We start from the raw sequence: 19,134 nt of genomic DNA on the forward strand, positions 1-19,134 counted from the left end.
TAATGCAAGTTCCGGTTATGTTTTATTCTGTACTTCCTTTCTGTTTAATATAAACTGTTGCATGTTATATATATATATATATATATATATATATATATATATTGCTACGGCATGCAGCCCGATCCAAAAGTATCCTCACAATATAGGCCCTCGCCCTAACTCAGTCAACAAAATNATATATATATATATATATATATATATTGCTATGCCCCGCCGTAGCCTCGTCACTACTTCGTCGAAGTTAGGCTCGGCACTTACTAGTACATGGGGTCGGTTGTACTGATACTGCACTCTACACTTTTTGTGCAGATTTCAGAGCTAGTGGCTGATCGAGAGGTTGGTTGCTATCACTGCATTCAGGAGACCCAAGGTAGTCCTGCAGGCGTCTGCAGGCCCTGGCGTCCCCTTATATCTTCTGCATTCTGTTTTACTTTTCTCCGAGACATATGTATATTTTTCTTTCAAACCAATGATTGTAGTATTCATAGACTGTTCGTGAGTTGTGACAGCAGTTTCTGGTTGGAATTTATTTCGGTTTTCGTTATTAGCATAAAGATAATCCTTTAAACTGTGTTCTTCCGCATTTACCGCTGATTTACTTTGGTTAGTTTTAATTATTAAAAGATAAAGGAAAAAGGTGGAATATTCTATAAAGTTGGCTTGCCTAGCGAGTACAATGTTAGGTGCCATCACAGTCCCGACGGTGGAAGATTCGAATCGTGACAACAAATTCATGTAGTATAATTCAAACATATCAAAATTTATATAAAGTGGTTCCACAATAAATAATATGAAAAAGTACATATTTGCTTGGTTATTCATACTGCTGCCATCAATCCTCGTACATCCATAAGTGAAGTAGGTTCACCATGCACATCACTAAGCTGAAATGACAAAATAAAAATATTTGATGAGGAACTTGTACATGATTCGACAAATAAACATATACTGATGTGCATACATTATTCGCACTTGAATAGACATAACTTTAAGCAATTAGCAAAGATAGAAGTCCAGAGGTAATTGTTGTTAAAACAAAATCTACTTAAAGTAATACAATTAATAACAGTTGTTATATATATATATATATATATATATATATATATATATATATATATATATATTTTTTTTTTTTTTTGAAAACCCAAAAGAGAAGTGCACTTTCATACCCTATGCCACAACTACGAATTATTCTCTTCTTTAGAGGGTGTTTGGGAGTAATTTTATTGTTAAAATATCATGGTATAGCCAGTTTTTACACTGGTCAATGAAAAATAGCCAGCGTTTATCAAGTCAATAAAAAATAGCCACTATTTTGCTGCAACAGGGACCGGTCCAGTATAATATACAGGAGTTCTGGTGCATTTGTGTACGAACCCCAGCATATTATGCTGGACCGGTATACTTTGCTAACTCCTGTAAAATTTGCGGGAGACTGGAGCACCAGTGCTCCAAACTCCAGTATATTATACTGGACAATTATACTTGCTGGAACTCTCGTAAATTGCGGGAGTTCCAGCATAATTATGCTTGAACTCCCGTAAAATTTGCGGGAGTTCCAGCATAGTTATCCTGGAACTCCCGTAAAATTTACGGGAGTTCAAGCATACTTATGCTGGAACTCCCGTAAAATTTGCGGGCGTATTTTTCCGAATTTTGAACAGTGTTTTCGCTCAGATTTAAAGTGGCTAAATTTCGATGACTTTTGAAACTTGGCTATTTTTCAACGACCAGTGGTAAATCTGGCTATTTTTTAATTTCTCCCAATTTTATTTTGTGCCGCACACAGCTGACGTTAGTTGTCTGAGACCTCTTTTTATCTCACATATTTGTGGACCCATATCTTACACATCTGGATCCACAAAATTCTGGGACCCACACAGTTGTGAGACAAAAAAGAGGTCTCGCACAACTAATGACAGACATATTTTTTTCTAAAATTAATCTATACACAATGTAAGATCGATTTTAACTTAGTCTATATATATATATATATATATATATATATATTGTGACACTATAGTACATAAGAAATAATATACTCGACAACAAACATGTATGGTAGAAGGCCATTTGGTATTAAAGTATTTAAGTATTCTTCTTGGTAGTAATTATTGGTATCATTTTCTACTGAGTCAAAAATTGAAAAATATTTTATTTTTATTATAAAATCTTGCAATCAATCTTTTATTTAGTTAATCAACATATTCATTTTTACTAGCTAAGATATCTTTTTAATTCTATCATGCGATTTGCACAAATTGCGTTTTAATCTAATGATAGAAATATTTCTCTTATTAAATGCACTGCTATTACGATTGGGATTGATAACCAAGTGTTCAGGAAAAATCAAATCATCTTTTATTGGATGCTCGTCTTCGTTTTTGACACGAAGCAAGAAAACATAATACTAGATCTGTTTTTACTTTATATTTCTTGTCAGTTGAATCTTTTTCGTTTGAGGCCAGAAGTATAACTTTGGCAAAATAGTTTTTATAGTCTCTACTTTTGTCGGAACTACTAGTAGTACTTGATAGAAATCACCTCCCAAACCATTAATGTTCCACCAAACAGTTCATTAATAAGAATTCTGTGCAATTGTTTCGATCGTTTGACACTTTGCCATAAGTACTTCATCCCTATTATCAATTTTGCTGCTTGACATAAAAATATTATTTCGATTCCGCCAGAGGCATCTACAAAGAATAATTCCGTTATACCAGATGCGACTCTTTATAATATAGTGTTGAAAGATTGTTCTTGATTAGGATTTAGCTTTGATTGTGCTTCCTTAGTCACTTGCATATCGTTTTGATTCTTAATAATATACTAACATTTTTATTTTGTGTTCTACCGCCCTTTTCATGGAATAACTTTACGTATCCCAAGTTTTATTTTAAATTTGAATAAGAATTTTACTCAAATGATGAATTTAAAAAATAATTGAATTGGATTCTCTTGCTAAATAATTAATTAAAAAATTTAATTATTTGGTTTTAACATAAAAAAATAATTTATTCTACGTTGATTCAGATCTTAATATTAGTTCATCTCTTAGTCTTAGTTATAATTTTCTCCACTATAAATTATATTTACAAAGAGTAAAAGATTGATATGACATTTCACTTTTAGATCTTTATATTTGTAGAATCATTAGTGGTATTGACTCTTACCAACCATATTTTTTTCTTTCTCACATATTTATATTCTTAAATATTTTCTTAGTTGTTGTTGAATAATTGGGTATTTTTCAATATTTTACACGAAAAATTGATAAAAAAAATATTATTTGAATAGGAAAATAATTCAAAGATATTATCGTAGGGGTATTTTCTTTCTCAAACAACTCTTATGCAGTCCATTTAATATTACTTTTATCTTTTTTTGGTATTGGACATTATGGAGTGGTAGTGTATTGCCAATACAGAGGATTCTTATGAAATTAATTTTATTAAATCTTCCTACATATTTTTAATAAGAATTTAATAGATGAAATTTCATTAATTCTAAAATCTTAAATATTATAAAATTATCAAAGAAGGTATTGTAGTCCAAAAAATAGGTTCTTGCAGTTATGTCTTTCTCTATTAGTCCTTCCGCCTAATATTTTAGGGCTATTTTGGTATATTAATATTGTATTTATGCTTTTATAATAAAATAGGCTCTGCTTTTTCTAAATAGATTTGAAAAATACAATACATACTCAATTTAAATTAGTAATAGGATATAATAATACGTTTTCGAATTAAATTAGTAACAGGAATTTTTAAGAAGTATATCCTAAAAGTAATAGGATTACATGACTAAAGATATTTACTTGTCATTTTATATGAATTAGATCGCCCGAAAGTAATTATACTAATAGGATTCCTAAAGGTAATCATGTAGGATTTCTAATGTGTAGTATTATGTCCTAAAACTAATAAAATTATAAGACTAATATCTAGAATTCCGGTTATGTCATTTTATTATGAGTTATTATGCTTAATATTATAAGGTTATTTTTGTAAATCGATATTGTATTCATGCTTTTTTAATAATATATATATAAATAATACATAAATTATACATATATTATACCTCCACCGACTGTTTTTAATTTAAGCGGTTGAGACTTGAGTGGGTGGCTATTTGGGTTAATTCTTCAAAATTTTACATCCTAATGGGCTCCAAAATTATCTTACTAGACTAGCTCCAGCTAGTGAGCAGCCTCCTGGCCCATCAGGCAATCCGACAAGACAAGCCAGACTATTTCGATTTGCGGAACCCTAAACCCTTTCGTTGCAATTACAACTGTTGAAGAAATCCTTAGGTCTCCCTGTTCGCATAGCTATGGCGAAGAACAGAAACAAGAATAAGAAAAATGGTCGTGCGGCTATGGATATCTCCTCTGACAAGACGGTCACGGGTCCCCAAGGTAATTAACTAATGTAATTTTTCACTGTCTTCTTTATCATTCTCTTACAAAAATTTCCGTAATTCCTGTTGAGTCATTGTATGTCTACTGCTTAATTTCAGAAATGGATACTTCAGAGTCAGCAGCTCCAAAACCACATATAGGTGGATCACATAGGTCAGTTGTTTATGTTCAATTTGTGTTATAAATACTTAATGATTAGCAATCAAACTTGGTGCTCTCTAGAAAAATTGAGTTAAGGTGTGCTTTGTACATACTCCAGTAATTACACTCTCATGTATAATAAAATTCTGAACTATTCTTGAGACAGTTTGGGGAAAAGAATAGTTTTTATCTAGCTAAGTTGGCTGCTTTAGTGCTTTATATTCTTTAGGAATTCTATCCCTCTTTTGATGTAACATATCACTTATCTGTAAACAGAAAAATTGATAAACATTGACTTTCAAATGTAAATAGAAGCCTTATGAGCTAATTCCTATCTGATGAACATGCGTGTAGAAGCACGTTGTAATGTGTTGAAACATATTTCAATAGTATGCTTGTTCACTAGCAATTTTTTGGGAACAGGGTTTGTTCGCTGGCAATTTTACTTAGATTATGCGCTACTCATTGTTTCATTATGTTGTATGATCATAAGAATTGACTCCGAAATACCTAGTATATTTTATAATCAGTATCCCTTGTTATCATATTAATTTTTGAAAGACTGATATACTATTATCTTAAGAAGTAGCTTGGCGTGCTTCCTAGGAATTACTAATAGGATAAGATCGCATTATGCAAACTAGTCTACTTAAGTTCTCCCATCACTATGCATATGCTTGTACCAACCTTTTTGGAGAGCAACGTATGCAGTCAGATGTCATTGCCACTCCTTATAGTTTTTAGGATGCTTCTTTTCTACCTGTACCAAATGTCAATACCCAGTTATTCCTTGATAGTTATCCATTGGGACTGTCATTGCTCTTGGATGGCTCTATTGACTTGCTATGAGACAAGATTATCTTAATTCATGAGCATGGGAAAGGATAAAAAGGAAAAGATCTTCGACTCTATTGTGGCTCTTTCGGCAATGATCCTTGATTTAATTGGAGGTGATAATTTACATAGCTTTGTAGGAAGGGCTCACTTTGTTAGGAGATAAGCTGCAGATATCTTCGTCATCAGGATCTTAATGTTGATCTCTCTGAGAAACATTTTTTTGGTGTTCTTTTTCCCTTCCTTTTGTTGTTGTAAGGTGGTGTTCGAGTTTTGCTGATTGGATTTGCTGTTAAGGCTACCAGGGGTTTAGTGGTACCGGTGTTGAAGCTGTATATATGTGCGAATAGTAGTGGGTTAATTTTGGTTTAAGGCGGTGAATAAATGCTAATTGACCCAATTGACTGAGTAGTGCAACCGGTAGATAGTTTATAGGTGTGCCGGTCAGTTGGTGATTTTTCTTTAGTTTCTATTTATGCATACACTGCATTAGGCCTGTCTGTGTAGGTAACGTGGTAAATGGAAAAGGCATCTATCCTAGGATGCTTCTGCACCTTAGAAGTCAGTGGTTGGACACCGTTCACTTGTGTCTACACGTACACCATACTACTTGCTATTACATAACGTCTGATTCACGCCGTGTATTAGAAGCTGACAACTCTAAGTCTCTAACTTTCTCCCTTGGTATCCATGCGGGTCTAGCTCCAATGTCTGAAGTGACCCCTAACCGTCCATTGCCTCAAACCAGGTTTTCTGATGACAGAACATATGAAGCATTCTAGTCTTGTTATTTAGGGGCTGCAAAAAGAAGCGCAAGGAGTTGATGGAGAAGTTAAGAAGTTCATGAGGTTAACACCTCTTTTTGTCAATAATATGAAGCGAAAGCTAAATAAGAAGTGACAATTAAAGCTTCTTGAATGCAGAGGCGGATTTAGGGGGGTGGAAGGGGGTTCACCCGAACCCCCTTCGCCGAAAAATTACACTTACAAGGCAAAATCTGTTTTTTACCTCTTTATATTATATTTTGAATCCCCTTGACACTAGGGTTCAAAACCTTTGGTTATGAGGGGTTCAAAACCTTTGGTTATGAACCCAATTCCCACTAGCTACAATCTCTTTTAATTTTTTAATCTTTTCTTTTCTTTTTTGAACCCCCTTAGCGGAAATCCTGCCTCTGTCACTGCCTGCATGTGTGTATCTAGGGTGCAGACATATTTACACTTGGAATTCCTCACTTTTCGCTCACGTCATATATTTGTTATTGCAGAAAGATGAAGGGAGTACAGATGAAAAGGTCAAAGAATGTACGTCAAATGAAGGCCATTGCCAAGGCTATTTCAAAAAATGAGAAATTGGAGGAAAAAGTCACGAGGAACGAAAGCAAGATTGAGAGAACTCAACATGCCAAAAAATTATATGAATGAATGGATGATTCTTTTGTCTGATTAGTTATGGAAGAGTGATGATTTTGTTTATTAATGTTCACTCTAAGGGCTTGTCAATGTAAAAGTTATATAGTGTTCTTTAGCCTAAGCTTGTCAATGTTTTTGCATTTTCGAGTTAAACAACGATAGCGTGCAAATACTACTAGAATTGAATGAAATGTCATATCATTGGAAACTAACATGTGTAGCATGTGCTTGATCCAATAATATATTAACTTGTTAAGGCAAATATTTTATAATAGAGGAATGAATTGTAAATCGTTAGGAAAAGTTCCAATACAAGGGTAACTCTAAACAATAATAAAAGTTTAAGGCTAAATTTGGATCCTTTCTATCGAAAAATTTGGATACATGAAGTCAACCAATTTCTAGTTGGAGCAAAAGTGAGCGATTTCAAATAATACATGGACAAATTTGAACAATTTTTCAAATAAGTTTAACACGCAAGAACAGACTCCAAAGTTGTCTTATACATAGTTGTAGACTTTAACAAGATATGAAAGGATAGTGATCTGTGTAATATATGAAACTTTAAGGAGTGTATACAATAAGTTGAAACTTTACAGGAGGTATGTGTAATTTTTCTTTAAATGAACTAGAGAGAAAAATGAAAAAATATCAACGGTTCAATCAACAGAACAAGCTCATTGCTAGTCTTCTACCTCTCTCTCATGGCGCTCCAGCTTGCTATCACTATCTCAAGCTTGAAGCATCTTCCACGAAGAATTCAGGGCAAGTAATTCCTCTTCAAACCTTGCCTGCTATCTTATGTATCCTTAATTTTTTCTTCTTCCTTTTTTTTTTATAAATTTTTTTAATCTGATTACTCTTGAGGTCAATAGCTCGGCCAATTCAGTTATTTGTTTCTTTTGGTACAAATTTGAATTCTAGTGCTTCGTTAGAAGTTTTGACACATGTATTTTGGTCCAATTGGATATAGTGTCTGCTTTCTGATTATTTACTGTATTAAACTTTCTATTTAATCATGTGATTTCTGTATTAGATTGTTATCTAAAACTGCGGAATTCTACTTTTCTCTGTTCATTCTTCTAGGTGCGCATTGCAATGTGGAGCAAAGGAAAATGCTCAGCAGAAGCATCTCATCGAGCAAAGAAATACCGAAGGATCTATGTGAAGATGTTTTTTCTTTATCAAAGGCTTGCACCAGTGTTCCAATTAGATGCACAATGTTCACCAGTGCTGTCTTAGGTATTCTCCTTAGACAATCTCGGTAATCATGAAAAGTTTTTACTAGGGAGAGGTATATTGTTTTAGCATTCTAGTTTATTTGCTAGGGAAAATCATATATATGCTGTTGATGTGCTCAGCAGTAATAACATGTCCAGTTGTCCACAATTTGAGACTTGACTGCATAAACATTGGCGGAGCCAGAAATTTATACAAGGGGATTCCAAAATGTCAGACCTGGGATTTGAACCCCCTTGCCACTTTATTAGAACTTTCCCTTGACATAAGGGGATTCAACAGCTTATTTATAACCAAAAGCTAGTTTCTGCCCTATTTGCACAGTGTAAATTTTTGACGATGGGGATTCAATTGAACTCCGTTCATTCAAGCAAGCTCCGCCCGTGACCACAAAGAGCAACCAAAGATAGAAGCTATATACGCAGAAAAAATCTTACTCTAAAATATGGCTCATTAAAACGAGCAACCAATCATTTCTAAACAGAAGCTTAAAAGATTGTCTTGGCAAGACTTCTTCATCCCCTAGAAACCCTGCATTTCCTTAACTTCTAAATTTTCCACTAAGTGCTAAGGGAGCAAACCATGCCATATTGCTCAATGCCCCACTGCTCGTTTTCTCCCACTAAACCATAACATGATAACAAAGGCAATTCTTTTGAAGAGGAATCAGGATCCATTCAATCCAAAACATGTTCTGAACTGCTTTGGCAGTGGAGTAATAAATGGCTGACCAAGTCAAAGGTTGTAGCATAAAATTACTCTTATACTGTGATTTTGTTCCAGTGATTTTCTTCATCAAAATCAAATCCCCTCACTTACATGGGCATCTGAATGACATTAAGGGAAGCTGGACTCACTTGAGTATACTGATTTTACTCAGAACTGCTGATGATTTTTCACCGTAACTTGCTGAGCCCTGTAGAGGGAATCATTATTTCTGTTTCTTTACTGATCATGTATCATATGAGCTGTTTCATGTGTTTTTTTCAGAATGTTTGTGGACTTGAGTTGTGACATCTGTATTAAAATCATTGAGTAACTGTAGCTTACATTTCGTATTGGCTTTTCCAATGGTTTGGACTTCTTCTTTTCTGTTTGTGAAGGCTTGTGCATATTTTCATATTACTTCATGCTTTGCAACAAGACAATATTAATTATTTCGGTCTTCACATTTAGCAGCAAATTTGGTTACAACACATGCTGCAGATGCTGTGACGATGGAGAACATGATGGTGAGGATTCTTCCTTGTCAACCTTAAGTGTCTTACTTTGTTACTTGGTGCCTGTTGTCTCTTCTAACCAGGGGGGAGTGTTTTCTGTTGCATATATCCCTGGGCTATTGGGCTTTAAAACCATCGTAGCACATGATAACATAAGATGACCCATCCAACATCTGTTTGATCCATGTTACCTTTTCTTTCTTCTTTTCTGTTCCCACGAGTCTCAAATTTACAGTCCATGTACTAATTATGTGGATGCGTGTCTTTTTTCCTGACCTATTTCGTCTGAATTTAAGAAATGATTCTTTCCTTAGTACTCTGTTCTGTTTACTTGTTTTTATGAAAATAACAGTGACTGAAATAACATCAACAATCTAGAGTAAAGAAGTTCATAGAAGACTTTCTCCTGATTCTTTTTTTCCGAGAAGCTAAATTTGTTGTACTTTCTGCAGCATTTTGTATGTCTATTTTCTGGCTTAATGGGAGATTTGTACTTAACAATACATGTGGAAATTTTAATCTTTTATATACCAGTGTTAATGATGACACATTAATTTAGATGCCTGGTTACATAAGATATGAGACCCTTGTTCAAACCTCAACAATTTGAGGGAACTGATGAACTAGATAAACTTTGGACTGCAGCTTGACCCACTGATCGAGCTAAATGTATAAAGCCACTTGTACTCTGTACTGTGGGCCCAATTGAGTTGTATCTTTGTTATGCCTAGTTGAATTTGATGGACATTTTTCTGTGGTTCTTTGCAATATAAGCTGGTATTCATTTGCTAGTGGAATGTGTTGTCACATAACACTCCGGTAAATCTTCACTGGATTATATGCTAAGGGGACTGTCATTTTCTTCAGGATTTTTCTAGTGCTGTCTATACTTTAGCTGATGGAAGCGTTGGAGATATTTTTGGTGGCCTTCTGTATTCTGCTGGTCAACAAGCTAATGAAGCTGTTCAGGGCCAGTTGACTGCTCTTAGTTTCACCAGGTCTAAATTTTGTATCATTTATATTGTGTCTGGTACTGATAGAATGTATTAACAAAGGTTTTAGTACTTCTGATTCTTAGACTTTTCTCTTTGCAGTTTGGCCACTATTTTTGGTGCAGGGCTTGTAACTAGTCTTTCACCTTGTACACTCAGTGTGCTGCCTCTGACCCTTGGTTATATTGGTAGGACTTGGAAGTTGAATCTTTGCTCTCTAAATATGCATCATAAGGTCTCTCCTCTCTGATACTATTTTATGTTCTTTGAAAATGGTCCAGGGGCTTTTGGCTCCGGGAAAAGCAGAGTAGCGGTAAGAACCTTAATTTTATATCTAACTTTTTACTGTTTGTTCTTTGTCCTTTCCACTTTTGATGTGCATTATTTGCAATGAAGGAACGTAAATTACATACCGTATAGAAAATATTTTCCAGGTTTACATGTAAATCCTTTAAGGGGTGAATGTTATTTGGCTTATATGTCTTGATGGACGGCATGTGTATGATTTTCTCTACAATAATCATCTGTCTCAATTTCCACTTTGGGACTTATAGAAAAAGTTCGACATGATTCTAGATTTCAAATTCTCTTAACTAATCAAATTTAACGTTATTGTTTATTTGCTTAGTATTTGGCGTAACATGGCTACTGTAAATTTCACGGACTCTGATGCCATGGTTGACTTCCTTAGCTCAGTACAGAATTTAGTAATGGCACGTTACTTTTGGTTGTAACTCTCTCAGATCATTGCTTTTTGCTGGCTGTCATCCATAGAAGTTACACTTTACTGATAAAAAATCATAAAAATATTAATCAAGTTTGAACTTCGACATGATGTTTTCACCATCAAACTAAGTTTCAATCTACTAGAAATCAAACTAATATCTTAATTCTTATACTCCATATCCAACCAAAAGGTGCGATATTTAATGTGAAAGGAGTAATAGAAAGTAGAAATTGCAGTTTCTATGAACAAAGCTTTGCAGGGTTCTGCATTTTCCACCTGACAACCAACTAGGGCATAGTGCTAGTTCAAATTTCATTGTTTTCACTTAGGCTATCGTCTTGGACAGGTTGTTGGGGATTCAATTGCATTTGCCCTGGGATTGGCAACTACGCTAGCACTGCTGGGCATTGCAGCTGCATTTGCTGGAAAGGCATATGGGCAAATAGGACAAGGGCTGCCTGTGGCTGCTTCCTTTTTAGCTATTGTTATGGGTTTAAACCTGTTAGAGGTAACTACATATGTTGAATGTTTAAATAGTGTGGTAGTATCCTTTTATTTTAAGTATCAGTTGAGTACTATTGTTTTTAATCTTTATTGAGACCATGGTTGCATCTGTGTTTTGTCGATCTTCAGAGCTTTGTCCTATTAAGGTATTAGGGCTTATTCGTTTAATATATTAATAATTTTTGCTTGCATAAATAAGTATCAGTTAAAAACAAAGTTGATGTATTTTGCAATACCAGATGTTCCCACATCACCTTTATTGTAACGAGAACTTGTGTGGGAAAAGACAGTGTGATATGTGATGACGTTTGAATAAAATGATGACTGATAGTTTTGGTACCTTGATAGTGAAAATTGTGGGTAAAACCATCAGATCTAAGTACAATTGTGTTTTTGGATTTAGCCAAAATTATGCTTTTACTGTTTAGAGGTTTCTTAGTCTCAAAACATGTGAATATAAGTACAAGTCATATTAATGATTGGTTTGGAATTAGTCCTAGTCTTGAGACTATCTTTCTGACCCTTATGACGTATATGTTCCTACTGAAGTTCATAATTAAGTTTCGTGCCAGCAATTAACATGTTCATACTCTTCCCTCCATAATCAAAAGGGCAAGTCAATTCACTAGAATTTGGGGGAGCTTTATATTAGCATGTTTTATGTTTTAACCTCTGTTAGAATAGTCATGTAAATAGGAGTAAATAAATAACCCTAATCCAATATATATTAGGAGTAGGACATGTTATGTGTGTATATATATAGGGCTCATTGTAACATATGTCAATACATCAATAATATATTTTCTCCCGTGCTTTCTCACATGGTATCAGAGCTACGGTGAGAAATTTATCGTTGTGCGTCATTCCAGCGATATCCGGGAAGAAAGAACTCAGTCACCGTGCAATTTTCCGGTGACCTAAGTGACTTATTGCGTCAAAGTCACTAATTAACAGTGTTGTGCAAAATCCAACACCACCACAAGGTTCCCAAGAGAGATCCGACCAAACCCCAGAAAAAATCACCGAAAAACAGTCACCCACGTGCCGTCACGCGCCTGTCGGAGCACTGTTTCCGGCGGCGCGTCTGTCCCACGCGCCGGCGCGTGAGACCCCTTCCTGTCAGATTTCGGCTTCACTCCTTCAGGACAGTTGGATCACCCTGCAATTCCGAGCCTGTCCATATTTTTATTTTTTAATTCCGACCACTTTGAGTTTTTCCGGCGACTACACTGATTTTTCCGGCAGCTACAGTACTTTTCCGGCAAACACAGTGTTTTCTTCATCTGTTTCAGAGAATTTTCAATTGATTCTTTTTGTTATTTGGTGATAATCCAACCGTGTCTTTGGGAGTCGATGCTTTCGGGTCTAGAAACCCGGGTTCTGGCAGTTCCGGTGTTATGATTACCTCAGAACCTTTAATGGGAGGTTCAAACTACTTAGATTGGGCTTCATCTGTCGAGTTGTGGTGTAAAGGTCAAGGAGTTCAAGATCATTTAACAAAAAAGGCTAGCGAAGGTGATGAAAAGGCCAAAACACAGTGGGAGAAGGTCGATACTCAGTTATGTAGTATCTTGTGGCGATCTATTGATTCCAAGTTGATGCCCTTGTTCTGTCCATTCCAGACATGTTATTTAGTTTGGGAAAAGGCTCGTAATCTATACACTAATGACATATCTCGTTTCTATGATGTAATATCGCGAATGACAAGCTTGAAGAAACAGGAATTAGATATGTCTACGTATTTGGGACAAGTTCAGGCAGTCATGGAAGAATTTGAGACATTGATGCCAGTTTCTGCTAGTATTGAAAAACAACAAGAGCAACGACAGAAGATGTTTCTAGTTCTTACACTCGCTGGACTCCCTAATGACCTTGATTCAGTACGTGACCAGATTTTGGCTAGTCCAACCGTCCCCACAGTTGATGAATTATTCTCTCGATTACTTCGCCTTGCTGCAGCACCTAGTCACCCAGTGAGCTCATCACAGACACTTGACTCATCTGTCCTCGTATCCCAATCAGTGGACAATCGGGCATCTCATACTATGGAGAATAGACGAGGAGGAGGTCGTTATGGAAGATCTAGACCCAAGTGCTCTTATTGTCATAAACTTGGACACACTCGTGATGTATGCTATCTTTACATGGTCGTCCAACCAAAAATGCTTATGTTGCTCAGACTGAGACTACAGGTAACCAGGGATTTTCTTTATCTGAAGGGGAGTATAATGAGTTCCTTCAGTATCGAGCAAGTAAGCAGACATCTCCACAAGTAGCTTCTGTTGCTCAGACTAATACTTCTGTTGCTGGTAATTCTTTTGCTTGTGTTTCCCAGTCTAGTCCTCCTGGACAATGGGTTGTGGACTCAGTCGCTTCTGATCATATCTCTGGTAATAAATCACTTTTGTCAAATATTGCGTATTCACAGTCTCTTCCCACTGTTACTTTAGCCAATGGGTCTCAAACCAAAGCAAAAGGAGTTGGACAAGCGAATCCCCTACCCTCTGTCACTCTAGATTCCGTTCTCTATGTTCCTGGCTGTCCTTTTAATCTTGCATCTGTTAGTCGTTTGACTCGTGCCCTCCATTGTGGTATATATTTTATTGATGATTCTTTTATTATGCAGGACCGCAGTACAGGGCAGACGATTGGAACAGGACTTGAATCAGAAGGGCTTTACTACCTTAACTCCCTAAAATCCTCCAAGGCATGTCTAGTTACAAATCCTCCGGACCTAATTCACAGACGTTTAGGACATCCAAGCTTATCCAAGCTTCAGAAGATGGTGCCTGGTTTGTCTAGTTTATCCACATTAGAGTGTGAGTCATGTCAGCTCGGGAAACATACCCGAGCCTCCTATCCTCGTAGTATTGAGAGTCACGCAGAGTCTATTTTTCTTTAGTTCACTCTGATATATGGGGTCCTAGTAGAGTCAGTTCAACCTTGGGATTTCGTTATTTTGTTAGTTTTATTGATGATCATTCAAGATGTACTTGGCTTTTCTTAATGAAAGATCGTTCTGAGTTGTTTTCTATATTCCAGAATTTTTGTGCTGAAATTAAAAATCAATTTGGTGTTTCCATTCGCACTTTTCGCCGTGATAATGCCTTAGAATATTTATCCTCTCAATTTCAGCAGTTTATGACTTCTCAAGGAATTATTCATCAGACTTCTTGTCCTTATACCCCTCATCAAAATGGGGTTGCAGAGAGAAAGAATAGGCACATCATTGAGACTGCTCGCACACTTCTCATTGAATCTCATGTTCCGCTGCGTTTTTGGGGCGATGCAGTTCTCACAGCTTGTTATTTAGTTAATCGGATGCCTTCCTCTCCCATCCAGAATCAGATACCGTATGCAGTATTGTTTCCCCAATCACCCGTATACTCTGTTCCCCCTCGTGTTTTTGGGAGCACTTGTTTCATTCATAACCTAGCCCCTGGGAAAGATAAGTTAGCTCCTCGTGCTCTCAAGTGTGTCTTCCTTGGTTATTCTCGTTCAGAAGGGATATCGTTGTTACTCACTTGATCTTCGTAGGTACTTTATGTCCTCTGACGTCACATTTTTTGAGTCTAAACCTTTCTTTACCTCTTCTGACCTTTCTGACCCCCTTGATATATCTGAGGTCTTACCTATACCGACCTTTAAGGAGTCTACTATAGCTCCTCCTTCACCTTCCGCCACAGAAGTCTTACCCGAGTCTCCTATAGCTCCTCCTTCACCTTCCGCTATAGAAGTCTTATCCATTCCAGCCGTTGAGGAGTCTAGTGCTCCTCTGCCACAGGAACACCACTTTTGACATATCATCGTCGTCCGCGCCCAGCATCAGGTCCAGCTGATTCACGTCCTGCACCTGACCTTGCTAATACTGCGGACTTGTCTCCTCTTAATCAACCGATTGCACTTCGGAAAGGTATACGGGCCACCCTTAATCCTAATCCCCATTATGTCGGTTTGAGTTATCATCGTTTGTCATCACCCTATTATGCCTTTCTATCTTCTTTGTCCTCTGTTTCCATCCCTAAGACTACAGGTGAAGCATTGTCTCATCCAGGATGGCGACAGGCTATGATTGACGAGATGTCTGTTTTACATACGAGTGGTACTTGGGAGCTCGTCCCTCTTCCTTCAGGTAAATCTACTGTTGGTTGTCGTTGGGTGTATGCAGTCAAGGTTGGTCCGGATGGTAAGGTTGATCGTCTTAAGGCTCGTCTTGTTGCCAAAGGATATACTCAGATATTTGGGCTCGATTACAGTGATACCTTCTCTCCTGTGGCTAAGATAGCATCAGTCCGCCTTTTTCTATCCATGGCTGCTGTTCGCCATTGGCCCTTCTATCAGCTGGACATTAAGAATGCTTTTTTACACGGTGACCTTGAGGATGAAGTTTATATGGAGCAACCACCTGGGTTTGTTGCTCAGGGGGAGTCTCGTGGCCTTGTATGTCACTTGCGCCGGTCACTTTATGGTCTAAAGCAGTCTCCTCGAGCCTGGTTTGGTAAGTTCAACGCAGTTATCCAGGAATTTGGCATGGTTCGGAGTGAAGCTGATCACTCTGTATTCTATCGGCACTCTGCTTCGAGTCTCTGTATTTATCTGGTGGTCTATGTTGACGACATTGTTATTACCGGCAATGACCAGGATGGTATTACTAAATTGAAGCAACATCTCTTTCAACACTTTCAGACTAAGGATCTGGGAAAATTAAAGTATTTTCTGGGTATTGAGGTCGCTCAGTCTAGCTCAGGTATTGTGATCTCACAACGAAAGTATGCCTTAGATATTCTTGAGGAGATAGGAATGACAGGTTGTAGACCTGTTAACACTCCGATGGATCCGAATTCTAAACTTCTGCCAGGACAGGGGGAGCCTCTTAGCGATCCTGCAAGATACAGACGGTTGGTTGGTAAATTAAATTACCTTACAGTAACAAGACCTTACATTTCCTTTTCTGTGAGTGTTGTGAGTCAGTTTATGGATTCTCCGTGTGATAGTCATTGGGATGCAGTTGTTCGCATTCTTCGGTATATAAAATCAGCTCCAGGCAAAGGTTTATTGTTTGAGGGTCGAGGCCATGAGCAGATCGTTGGATACTCAGATGCTGATTGGGCAGGATCACCTTCTGATAGACGTTCTACGTCTGGATATTGTGTCTTGGTAGGAGGAAATTTGGTGTCCTGGAAGAGCAAGAAACAGAATGTGGTTGCTCGGTCTAGTGCAGAAGCAGAATATCGAGCGATGGCTATGGCGACATGTGAGCTAATTTGGATCAAACAGTTGCTCAAGGAGTTGAAATTTGGTGAGATTAGTCAGATGGGACTTGTGTGTGATAATCAAGCTGCTCTTCATATTGCGTCAAATCCAGTGTTCCATGAGAGAACTAAACACATTGAGATTGACTGTCACTTTGTTAGAGAAAAGATACTCTCGGGAGATATTGCTACAAAGTTTGTGAAGTCGAATGATCAGCTTGCAGATATTTTCACCAAGTCCCTCACTGGTCCTCGTATTAACTACATATGTAACAAGCTCGGTACATATGATTTATATGCACCAGCTTGAGGGGGAGTGTTAGAATAGTCATGTAAATAGGAGTAAATAAATAACCCTAATCCAATATATATTAGGAGTAGGACATGTTATGTGTGTATATATATAGGGCTCATTGTAACATATGTCAATACATCAATAATATATTTTCTCCCGTGCTTTCTCACAACCTCTAACTAGTAGCAATAACTGAATGAATTTATCATCGAGCTTTATGAAAACTATTGCAAATATAAACGGTACAAAAGAAGCATTATTTTCTAGTTTTCAGTTTGCGTTTTTGGTTCCGTGCTTATATGCATTTACTTATAGTCTTCCTTCTATATCAATGCTGCAGGTAATAGAGGTACAACTTCCCTCATTTTTCGACAATTTTGATCCTCGCTCAGCAGCTGCTAGCTTTCCTTCAAGTAATGGGCTATAACTTTTACCCTTCATTCTTGTTTGGACATAATCTCAGTAATGCTTGCGGTAAGCTAGATATTATAGTTTGACATTTTATACATTTGATTGTCTAGGTGTTCAAGCTTATTTGGCTGGTCTTACATTTGCCTTAGCTGCATCACCATGCAGTACACCAGTACTAGCAACCTTGCTCGGCTATGTTGCTACTTCTCGGGTACTACAAATTTTGACATTTTGGTTCTCAGGATGATGAAATGATGGTTATCTTATGTTTGCTTCCTTTCTTTCTTTGGAAAGGGGCCTTCCAAAAAAAGTGACACAAAAAGCACAAGCGTATGACCACCATCTTGGTCATTTTGCTTAATCTTTGAGAGAATTAGAGTTATGTCATCAGGATTTCTTTCATATAGAAGTATTCTATAATGCATGCCTTGAATCAAATACTTCAGCACCTGGCGTTGACCATTAGAATTGCACACTGTCTTTGCATGTTATTTATTTTGGTTATTAGGAATGTAATTAGCTTCTTAATAATCTTCTATAACAGGATCCAATTATTGGGGGCAGCTTGCTATTGACATACACAACTGGCTACGTTACTCCCTTACTTCTTGCTGCCTCTTTTGCTGGAGCATTGCAGGTATTCCATATGGTCCATATAATTGTTATTGTGGCGAGCAGCTTTTAGATGGTCCAAGGACCTCATGTTGCAGCATCCACATTATGGAGCTCTGCATTTGAGGACATTGTTTTAAGAATTCTTCCTCCACTTCGACGCCACTCATCCTGCTTCCTTGTCTTCTATCATGTTTCTTAAGATTACTCTTGCCTGCTTGAGTTGCTGCTTGCATATGTTCATTATAATCTTTTATCACCATTTAAGTACTGACCAACTGCATGTCATTTGCAGAGTATACTTTCATTCCGCAAGTTCTCAGCATGGATCAATCCAGTCAGGTAAATTGTTTGTGAAATTAATGGCACAGTTATTCGGAGATAGCTTAAATATCTTCCACTTCAGTCACTTCTTCTCTAATACCATCTTAATCACATTCTTCAAGTACTCAGCCAGATATTTGCCTGCTTAATCATTTATTTTGCAGTGGTGCGCTACTATTAGGTGGGGGTGTCTATACCTTTCTCGACAAGCTCTTTCCAGTGACAATGGCTATGTAGGCTAATCAGCTATTCAAATAGCAACAGTTGCTAATGCTCGGGCAAAACACTATTGAGTTACATAGATCGAAGTTTCAAACGAATGCGCTAGCAAAGGTACGATGTATACATGGGATCTGTAACTTTCACGCCTACAACAGGTTGTAGAAGGTAGAAAACGTTGATTGATACGTATTGGATGCAGTTCAGTTAGAATTAAGAAACATAGGATCATATATGTATGAGAACGTATAGCTTTTGTGTAAAGATAAAGTTGTATGATCAATAGAACCTTTATTTCAGATTTAATTCGTTGTGCGAAAATTTGATGCACATGGCTTCTGATAAGGCGTCTCCTTTACAATTATGCATGAATTTTAGAATGAAATGCCATGCGACAAAACATGGTGAGTGTAGAGCGCTCAACTTCAAACCAAGAGTTCGAGCCACCAAGGGAACAAGTGGAGAAAACCATTATTGACAAAAGGGGCGATTGGTGGGCTTTACCCAAAAGTTTAGAAGTTACTATCATTTC

At 37.0% G+C, this 19,134-nt stretch overlaps 2 protein-coding genes across 3 annotated transcripts; both read left to right on the plus strand.

Moving 5' to 3' along the window:
• On the plus strand, nucleotides 4,202-7,019 carry LOC109229143. The gene is made up of 3 exons (XM_019394476.1): nucleotides 4,202-4,417; nucleotides 4,519-4,573; nucleotides 6,663-7,019. The coding sequence occupies exons 1-3, from the start codon at nucleotides 4,333-4,335 to the stop codon at nucleotides 6,817-6,819; spliced, it is 297 nt and encodes a 98-aa protein (XP_019250021.1). The 5' UTR covers nucleotides 4,202-4,332; the 3' UTR covers nucleotides 6,820-7,019.
• LOC109229144 (cytochrome c-type biogenesis ccda-like chloroplastic protein) lies at nucleotides 7,406-18,932 on the plus strand. Of its 2 annotated transcripts, none has more exons than XM_019394477.1 (12): nucleotides 7,406-7,572; nucleotides 7,894-8,049; nucleotides 9,223-9,278; nucleotides 10,134-10,264; nucleotides 10,361-10,446; nucleotides 10,540-10,571; nucleotides 11,332-11,493; nucleotides 17,377-17,449; nucleotides 17,558-17,658; nucleotides 17,992-18,084; nucleotides 18,355-18,401; nucleotides 18,548-18,932. In XM_019394477.1, exons 1-12 carry the CDS (start codon nucleotides 7,512-7,514, stop codon nucleotides 18,618-18,620), a joined length of 1,071 nt encoding a protein of 356 aa, XP_019250022.1. In that variant the 5' UTR covers nucleotides 7,406-7,511; the 3' UTR covers nucleotides 18,621-18,932. The 2 variants fall into 2 exon arrangements, with proteins under 2 accessions (XP_019250022.1, XP_019250023.1); XM_019394478.1 differs by having other exon boundaries at nucleotides 7,449-7,572; nucleotides 9,226-9,278.

The sequence above is a fragment of the Nicotiana attenuata genome, chromosome 7, assembly GCF_001879085.1.
Source record: "Nicotiana attenuata strain UT chromosome 7, NIATTr2, whole genome shotgun sequence".
Lineage (NCBI taxonomy): Eukaryota > Viridiplantae > Streptophyta > Magnoliopsida > Solanales > Solanaceae > Nicotiana > Nicotiana attenuata.